The sequence below is a fragment of the Oncorhynchus masou genome, chromosome 28 (assembly GCF_036934945.1).
Source record: "Oncorhynchus masou masou isolate Uvic2021 chromosome 28, UVic_Omas_1.1, whole genome shotgun sequence".
In the NCBI taxonomy this organism is placed as follows: domain Eukaryota; kingdom Metazoa; phylum Chordata; class Actinopteri; order Salmoniformes; family Salmonidae; genus Oncorhynchus; species Oncorhynchus masou.
Genome location: NC_088239.1, coordinates 3,853,822 through 3,863,920, shown reverse-complemented (window position 1 = coordinate 3,863,920; position 10,099 = coordinate 3,853,822). Strand labels below are relative to the sequence as shown.

Sequence of the window (10,099 nt, the reverse complement as noted above, 5' to 3'; positions counted from 1 at the left end):
TAGCTTTTTGGACTCCTTTGTCTGCATGTTGAACGAGTGGATTACTGAAATCAATGGCACCAACTAAACAGACTTTTTGGGATAAAAATAAGGATTTTATCGAACAAAACGACCATTCATGTTGTAGCTGGGACCCTTGGGATTGCAAACAGAGGAAGATCTTCAAAGGTAAGTGATTTATTTAAATCGCTATTTGTGATTATGTGAAGCCTGTGCTGGTTGAAAAATGTTGATGTGGGGCGCTGTCCTCAGACAATCGCATGGTATGCTTTTGCCTTAAGCCTTTTTGAAATCTGACAACGCAGATAGATTAACAAGAAGTTAAGCTTTTAAATTATATAAGACACTATGTTCATGAATGTTTAATATTACGAATTTTGATTTCGCGCCCTCCAATTTCACCGGATGTTGTCGGCAGGTGTCTCACTGACGGAACACCCAGCCCTACAACCAATAAGCTTTGGATTTATTTGTTTCATTTTTAATTTCACCTTTATTTAACCAGGTAGGCTAGTTGAGAACAAATTCTCATTTACAACTGCGACCTGGCCAAGATAAAGCATAGCAGTGTGAACAGACAACACAGAGTTACACATTGAGTAAACAATAAACAAGTCAATAACACAGTAGAAAAAAGGGTCTATATACATTGTGTGCAAAAGGCATGAGGAGGTAGGCAAATAATTACAATTTTGCAGATTAACACTGGAGTGATAAATGATCAGATGGTCAGGATAAGGATAAGGCTGTGCTGTGGGCAAAGGCCAGATACAAACACACATTTATACCTTCCTCACTAGCTACTTTAAAAACATGCTGCAATAACCAACTTACCCACCTGCATCTACTAATCTGATAACTTCTCATCAGGCCCATTCCAGTTATTCTGCTTTAGTGACCAGTAAGTCATCTACTGGCAGGGTCTTAATGGGAGCCCAGGCCCACATGGACTCTGTACCATGCAGGAACACTCCAGGGGGCTCCAGTGACACCTCGGTAAGGGATAACATAACTACTAACCAGGCTCTCTGTAACCCTGTAGACCAACAGATAAACCAAAGCCTGACTACCAATAATAATACCACAGGGCTTGCTGGGGGTACACAGAAAAGGAAGGTGCAGGTAGAAGTAAATGCTGGGCCTACTTCTCCTTGCAGAGCTGGTACCTTGATGAGGTCACCTACTAATAAACGATCTCCCCTCTTGGTGGACACTTGTCTCACCCCTCGGGGATTAGGTCCTGCTAAGAGTGGAGGGACTAGTTTGAGACTTACCCCAATAACGAAGAAGAGCACGGTGATATTGAATTCCCAAATTCAGCGACCATGACATAATTTGGCTCAGTCCAAAGCCCCAGCCTTGACCATCCCAGGTATAAATCTTTCTAACTCGTATCTAACAGTAGAGGCATCTGAGATTACTGTGAACAAGGGAAATAGTTTAAAACTACCATTGAATAATGTGACTGTTCTGAAGGACAAGATGGTTTTATCTAACTCTACTACAGGTTCACAGCCAGATAACCATCAGGGTATGGTAGCCATGGAAAATGCACAGGAAACTGGATCTGGGACAGAACCAATATCGCAATCTATTAAATGGGAAAAACGGATCTACCTGACATGTCATTCTAGCACTGAAAGAAAAATAAATGATTGGAGTATTGAGATTACAAAGCCTGTGGTTTTTATTGGGGATTCCAACCTTGCGCGCATTCCTAGCTTTACGGACACTAACACACAGATAGCTTTCCGGGAGCAACCTTCAGACATATTGCAGGAGTGATAGGCAAGTTGGAGAAACAGGAAAACACACAGAAGGTGGTTCTATCAGTGGGTCTTGTTAATGGCTTGAACCAGCAGTACAACATTGCAGTCAAGCAGTTGCAACAGCAATTGAATAAAGCAGCTGAAGTTTATCCCCGTGCACAGGTTTGTTACCATCATACATTTTATCGGATGAGCTTCCATGGGAGAAGCAGGAGGTACTGAATCATCTGAACAAGTATATTCAGAAATTGTACGGAACTATTGGATCTGAGCAAATTTAAATTTCACATAGTGCAGTACAATCCAGTACATCGGAGACCAGATACAAACATTTTAAACTACTGGCTAGACCAGTTAAACTATTAAGAGGGGAAGAGTGTATTGGTGTTACTCCCCAGCACTCTAATGTATTAACTTATCGATTTACATCGGCAGAACAGGAACCCTTCTGGAGAAGGGCCTTATGTTCATCCTGACACTCGGGACGAACACATTTTTTCCCCGCTAAGATAGATCGCATGGAGCTCAGGAGGGATCTTCATACTTACAGTCGTATGAAAAAGTTTGGGCACCCCTGACAATTTCCATGATTTCCATTTAGAAATAATTGGGTGTTTGGATCAGCAATTTCATTTTGATCTGTCAAATAACTGATGGACACAGTAATATTTCAGTAGTGAAATGAGGTTTATTGGATTAACAGAAAATGTGCAATATGCATCAAAACAAAATTAGACAGGTGCATAAATTTGGGCACCCCAATAGAAAAATCACATGAATATTTAGTAGAGCCTCCTTTTGCTAAAATAACAGCCTCTAGATGCTTCCCATAGCCTCTAATGAGTGTCTTGATTCTGGATAAAGGTATTTTGGACCATTCCTCCTTACAAAACATCTCCAGTTCAGATAGGTTTGATGGTTGCCGAGCATGGACAGCCCGCTTCAAATCATCCCACAGATTCTCAATAATATTCAGGTCTGGGGACTGGGATAGCCATTCCCAGAACATTGTACTTGTTCCTCTGCATAAATGCCCGGGTAGATTTTGAAGAGTGTTTTGGGTCGTTGTCTTGTTGAAATATCCAGCCCCGACATAACTTCAACTTTGTGACTGATTCTTCAACATTATTCCCAAGAATCTGCTGATATTGATTGGAATCCATGCGACCCTCAACTTTAACAAGATTCCCAGTACCGACACTGGCCACAAAGCCCCACAGCATGATGGATCCCCCACCAAATTTTACTGTGGGTAGCAAGTGTTTTTCTTGGAACGTTGTGTTCTTTTGCCGCCATGCATAACGTCCCATGTTATGACCTCTTTGGAGGTGGTCTGTGGCTGTTTTTGACCATTCTCACCATCCTTTGCCTTTGCCTCTCCGATATTTTACTTGGTCTGCCACTTCTGGCCTTAACAAGAACTGTGCCTGTGGTCTTCCATTTCCTCACTATGTTCTTCACAGTGGACACTGACAGCTTAAATCTCTGCAATAGCTTTTTGTAGCCTTCCTCTAAACCATAATGTTGAACAATCTTTGTTTTCAGGTCCAGTTCAGATAAGATCCAGTTAAGATAGGGTCTTGTTCTGTTAGGGTCCAGTTCAGATAAGGTCTAGTTCAGATGGGGTCCAGTTCAAATCCAATTTATTTATATAGCCCTTCGTACATCAGCTGATATCTCAAAGTGCTGTACAGAAACCCAGCCTAAAACCCCAAACAGCAAGCAATGCAGGTGTAGAAGCACGGTTCAGATATGGCCCAGTTCAGATGGGGTCCAGTTCAGATGGGGTCCAGTTCAGATGGGGTCCAGTTCAGATGGGGTCCAGTTCAGATGGGGTCCAGTTCAGTTCAGATCAGATCAGCTCCAGTTTGTGTACATTTCAGATGTGGTCCATTTCAGATGGGGTCTTGTTCGGTTAGGGTCCAGTTTAGATGGGGTCCAGTTTAGATGGGGTCTTGCTCGGTTAGGGTCCGTTTCAGATGGGGTCCAGTTCAGATGGGGTCCAGTTCAGTTCAGATCAGGTCCAGTTTGTGTACATTTCAGATGTGGTCCATTTCAGATGGGGTCTTGTTCGGTTAGGGTCCAGTTTAGATGGGGTCCAGTTTAGATGGGGTCCAGTTCAGATGGGGTCTTGCTCTGTTAGGGTCCGTTTCAGATGGGGTCCAGTTCAGATGGGGTCCAGTTCAGTTCAGATCAGATCAGGTCCAGTTTGTGTACATTTCAGATGTGGTCCATTTCAGATGGGGTCTTGTTCGGTTAGGGTCCAGTTTAGATGGGGTCCAGTTTAGATGGGGTCTTGCTCTGTTAGGGTCCGTTTCAGATGGGGTCCAGTTCAGATGGGGTCCAGTTCAGTTCAGATCAGATCAGGTCCAGTTTGTGTACATTTCAGATAGGGTTCAATTCAGCTTGCTTTCATCATGACTCCAGTTCAAATAGTGTCCAACTTAGACGGGGTCCAGTTCAGATAGGGTATTGTTCGGTTAGGGTCCTGTTCGAGATGGGGTCCAGTTCAGATGGGGTCCAGTTCAGATGGGGTCCAGTTCAGATGGGGTCCAGTTCAGATGGGGTCCAGTTTAGATGGGGTCCAGTTCGAGATGGGGTCCAGTTCGAGATGGGGTCCAGTTCAGATGGGGTCCAGTTCAGATGGGGTCCAGTTCAGATGGGGTACAGTTCGAGATGGGGTCCAGTTCAGACAGGGTCCAGTTCGAGATGGGGTCCAGTTCGAGATGGGGTCCAGTTCGAGATGGGGTCCAGTTAGAGATGGGGTCCAGTTCAGATGGGGTACAGTTCGAGATGGGGTCCAGTTCGAGATGGGGTCCAGTTCGAGATGGGGTCCAGTTCGAGATGGGGTCCAGTTCAGATGGGGTCCAGTTTAGATGGGGTCCAGTTCGAGATGGGGTCCAGTTCAGATGGGGTCGAGTTCAGATGGGGTCCAGTTCATATAGAGTTAAATAATATGTAGAAATGGAACATCCAAGTCATGTTTCTATTCCTGTAGTAATGCTGTAGTCAGGGTGATGTTGGTAGATAGCTCCCGTGGACACTCTGGACTCTTCAGTGCTGACTAATAGCTCTATTTACCCCTGAGGTCATCTACTGTGTGTGTGTGTGTGTGTGTGTGTGCAGACCCCATCTTGAATATAGAGGAAAGGGCAGTGTGCGTACACACACACAAACAACACACCCCCCCACATGCAAACACACACACATATAAACACACTGACACATACACACACACACACACGTTGACCTCTTACACAAATAGACAATAACACAAATATGAAAGCATGCAGACATAGATGGGGACAGATCTGGGGTGTATCATTGGGTCAGGGGACGTGGCGGTGTGTGCGGGTGTGTGTGAGTTTTACTGGGTGTGGGTGTGCGAGCATGTCTGTTTATTGGTGGCTATGAGCCTGTGTCTGGGTGTGTGTGAGTTCAGAGGTGGTGGTTAAAACTCCTGTCACAGTGATAACGTGTCAAATGCCAGCGGGTGCAGACAGAGACACACAGAGACAGAGAAACCAACGGCCGACACTCATCTCTCTTGTCCTCTCCCTCACCTCTCTCTTGTCTTCTCTCTCTCTCTCTCTCTCTTTTTCTTCTCTCTCAATCTCCATCTTTCGTAATCTTCTCTCTCTCTCTCTCTCTCTCTCTCTACTTTCATTATGGAGAGTTATTCTCTCCTCCACAGTTCTTACCAGAGTTCTGTTCTTTTCTCTGGCTTCGGGAAGCTGCGCTCTGACAGGAGGCTGTGTGATGTTGTCTTGGAGACGGGAGGTGTGTCCTTCCCGTGTCACCGCGTCCTATTGGCCAGTTCCAGCCAGTATTTCTGGTGTTTGTTTGGTGAGAAGACGGAGGAGAGGAGAGCTGCTAGCATTAGACTCCCGGCGCTAACTCCTGCAGGACTAGAGACTGTTCTGGACTTCCTGTATTCTGGATGGCTCAGCCTATCAGCTACCTCACTGCCCGTTGTTCTGGAGACTGCCATGTACCTTCAGGTGGACACAGCTGTGTCGCTATGCGAGCGCTTCCTTAGTGACGGGCTGTCTCTGAGGACCTCATGTTTCTATGCCAACCTGGCTGAGCACCACTTCCTGCCTGAGGCACTGGCAGCCGCCAATCAAATCATCGCCATGGAGATGGCCACTTTGCTACGGGAGGACAGGGAGGGGCTTCTGGGGCTGAACGTCCAATCACTAACGGATGTGCTGGACAGGGATGAACTACCTGGTGTCAAGGAGGTGGAGCTACTTAAACTTGTGCTGGATTGGCTGGATGCTAACCAGCCTCTCCCATTGGTCCGCTGTAACCTGCTGCTCAGCCGACTCCGTTTTGGATTGGTTACTCCCTCTGACATCACAACAATAAGCCCTGCCCACACCAACATGAACACGCCCCTGATGAGGAGTAAGGTGACGCAGGCGCTGGAGTATCATTGGCTGGGCTCAGCAAGACCAATAAGGCAGAGCCGACACTCCTCCCTCAGAGCAGCAGCCAACCACGTGCTCCTAGTGGGGGGTGGGCCCAGCACTGATTGGCCACAGCAGCAGGTGCTCACCTTCGACCTTAGAGACAGGAAGTGGTCATCATTGAGCGCTGGTCTCCCACGACGACTGAAGAACCACTGTGTGTGCTGCGTCGGGGGGTTCCTGTTTGTGATTGGAGGAGAAGAGGTGAAGGGCGGAGCAGAGGGGGGCGAAGGGAAGTCTGTTTCTATGACGACAACTAATTGTGTGTGGCGGTACGATCCTCGCTTTGCATGCTGGGAGGAAGCGGACCCCATGCTGGAGAGGAGATCCCAGTTCAGCTGCTGTGTTGTAGACCATGTCATCTACACTATAGGGGGAACACACACACACTCAGACACACACTCCTGCCTGGCCTCAGTGGAGTTCTATGACATGGTAGCAGGTCATTGGCGGAGAGGAATTTCTCTGCCCCGCCCCCTTTATGGCCACGCCTCGGTCACCCTGGGAACTGGAATCCTAATGTCTGGTGGAAGCCATGGCAACCAGGACCGTACACAGGTCAGTATCCAGGAAGGTAATCAGGGCAACTGTGAGGTCCTCTTCCTAGATATGGTTGCTAGGGGTGGAGTTTGGGAGAAGCGAGCACCGATGTCCATTGGCCGTTTCGGTCACCGCATGGCAACTGTTGCTGGATGTGTCTACGCGTTACTAGGAATGTACGAGCACTACTGCGATATTGAGCAATATGACTCACTCGCTGACCAGTGGACACGCCTTCACCCAGTACTCATTGGCTCGTTTGACTACGGACTGGTGGCAACAGCAAATGGGAGGCTGCTGCTGTTTGGAGGCAGGAAATGGCGGGATGGACAGGAAGTGAGTGTAGCAAATGTTCTAGAATATGACACAGAGAGAGATCGTTGGGCCGAGATCTGTCAGCTACACACTCCTCTGACTGGAACACAATGTGTTGTGATGGCTCTGTCAGACTAACACACATCTGACTGGAACACAATATACAGGGAGTAGAAAATAACATGGCTATATACAGGGAGTAGAAAATAACATGGCTATATACAGGGAGTAGAAAATAACATGGCTATATACAGGGAGTAGAAAATAACATGGCTTTAAACAGGGAGTAGAAAATAACATGACTATATACAGGAAGTAGAAAATAACATGACTATATACAGGAAGTAGAAAATAACATGGCTATATACAGGGAGTAGAAAATAACATGGCTACAGTGGTGCTTCCTTTAAAAGTTGTGTTGTACTGCTGCCACACAGCTTGAGGGCTGCTGCAGATTGCACCTTATTTAAGTGTCAGCCATTGTTGCCATTAAGGCTAGTTAGTATTAATGCTAGTTAATTAATACTAGTTTGACCACCAGAGGGAATGTTTGAGAAGCATTTGTCTGTATTAATATTGGCTGGACTAGAGATTTTTTTTTGTAAGAACATAGTATATGTGATTGATTTAGCTTAATTCATTTGATTAATATTATGGTGTTTCTATTACAAGAAAAATGAAAAACGGAACCCTCAGGGTTTCCATTAGGAAAATATGGCGCTGTACAACGCTGTACTAAGTGACTGCGAGTGAGGAGGAAAATAATCCTAACATTTCTACACCCTAGTTGTAGGCTAACCAATACCCAAACGGAGATTCAGTGAAAATTAAAATCTCATTGATTTACCAAGACCAGTCCCCATGCTCAGGGCAGCACAAAACGGTGCTGAAATAGTTGACCACACGCGGCTATAGCCATGTTCAAATCCTATCATAACAATTGGATGACTTTGTTGCAGTAAGAAACAATTTATTGCCTTCATTAGACTACTTTATTCTGAAAAATTCATCTGTAAATCTGCCAAGCCTATAAGCAAAGATGAACTGGTGAAGGCCATCAAAACGTTTTGGCTTGAGAAACTGACGATACAACAATGCAACAAATACATTGATCATTTCAGCAAGGTTTTGCCAGTGGTCGTGGATCTGGGGGGAAGTGCAACTAAAATGTAGCTGAGATGTACTGTACAGTAGTGGAAATAAACATCTGTATTTTAAAATTACTTTTTATTGTTATTTTATTAACGAAAGCATAAAGATGTTGATGAACATATACTGTGTTAAACTTAAGCATACTTAAGCATCGAATACATCGAAAACTTAAGAGTACTTAAGCATCGAATACATTGCAAGTTGGGTGGATTTTCACACCTACAGTGGCCGGGCTAATAAACTAATCATGGATAACAGATTGGCTCTCGGAACTTAGAGGCTGCTTCTTTCTTCAATAGGCTTTAAATGTCACAATGTCACAAATAATTGAACCCAACATGAGCAGATGAACTTGGTCAAAACATGTATTTATTAAAGACCGTCAGAAAGAATGTTGGTACTTATTTGTTTTGATTCCAAAACCTTTTACGAGTGAATAATCCAATAATAATTGGTATGACACGGCTCTCGGAACTCATTAAGAGGCGGCTTCTATATGAAAATACTTGCAGATCAATTAATTCTAAATTAATATCTAAGGGGTTGTCACGCCCTGACTGTAGAGAGTATGTGTCTATTTTTGAGTTGGTCAGGGTGTGATTTGGGTGGCATTCTATGCTCTTTTTCTATGTGTTTGTATTTCTTTGTTTTGGCTTGGTATGGTTCTCAATCAGGGACAGCTGTTGATCGTTGTCTCTGATTGAGAACCATACTTAGGTAGCTTTTCCCCACAGGGTTTTTGTGGGTAGTTGTTTTCCATATCAGTGTTTGCATCTTACGGGACTTTTTTTGTTTAATTTATTCTCTTGTTATTTTTGTATTTAGTGTTCAGTTCAATCAATAAAATGAACACTTACCACGCTGCACCTTGGTCCTCCACTCCTCCCAACAGCCGTTACAGGGGTGTTTTTGTTAGGGCAAATCTGGTCTGTGAGAATATCTAAGGGGCTTTTATATAATTACAACGCAGGGTTAATAATAATAATCGTTGGATAACAGATCGGCTCTCGGAGCTCATTAAGGTGGCTGGTATCTTCAATATGCTTTAATTGCCACAATGTCACAAATAATGCTGACAAATCATCGCTGGACTCTCATTCCATTTCTTCTTCACGTCAACAAAGAAGGACTCTGCGTTTCAGAAACTCACTTTATGTAGAGTGGCTGTGTACACTGTGGTAAATAAAGCCGTTTAGAATGATTTATTTCTGTTTTAGAGGGTGAGAAACCAAAAGCCCACTGTGCCTAATTTGAGAAAATTGTCAGTCCGATAGATCGGCGTTCTAACTTCCCCTACATTTGTGTTTTGTTACATTTGTTACAGTTTGTGTGTTTATTTATTGGTCGAGACATTTTATTCTTCAATGCTTTGGCAGGTTCACACGACTTGTGTTCGCTGTACGCAACTAAACAGCACCTCACACTTGTAGATGACCTACTGGGGTATGTTTCAGAAACCGACACCGCTTGAAGGTGGGTGGTTCCTAAAACACAGAGGGGATAATGATAGCCCATGCCCACGACGAGCCATGTGGAGGCCATAGGGGGTCAACGCAAGGATGTGTCTTACCCCTGGAGCTCGATCCAGATCGACTGTATCTCCTCACAGTGACTTGCACATTCACAAAGTGGGTGGAGTGCCTCCCGGCGACCAAGGACACAGCGGAAACCACTGCCGTTCTTTTGCTAAACCACGTTTTCTGTCGTTTCAGCCTGCCAGGAGAAACCGGGGTCAGCAACAGAGGAACCCACTTTTCAGCAGCTGTAATGACCAAACTGTGGAGGCTTCTGGGAGTCAAAGCTAAACTCCACATTGCAGTTCGGGCAGGGTAGAAAGGAGCAACCAAAGAA

General features: G+C 45.0%; 1 protein-coding gene across 1 annotated transcript; it reads left to right on the top strand.

Moving 5' to 3' along the window:
• The first annotated feature begins 5,251 nt into the window (after positions 1-5,251).
• On the top strand, positions 5,252-8,581 carry LOC135518491 (kelch-like protein 34). The gene has a single exon (XM_064943661.1). The coding sequence runs from the start codon at positions 5,438-5,440 to the stop codon at positions 7,232-7,234; it is 1,797 nt and encodes a 598-aa protein (XP_064799733.1). The 5' UTR covers positions 5,252-5,437; the 3' UTR covers positions 7,235-8,581.
• The last annotated feature ends 1,518 nt before the right edge of the window (positions 8,582-10,099 follow it).

What these genes read in the sequence shown, in the direction of transcription:
- LOC135518491 (XM_064943661.1), top strand. Translation starts at nt 5,438, where the DNA reads ATGGAGAGTTATTCTCTCCTCCACAGTTCTTACCAGAGTTCTGTTCTT.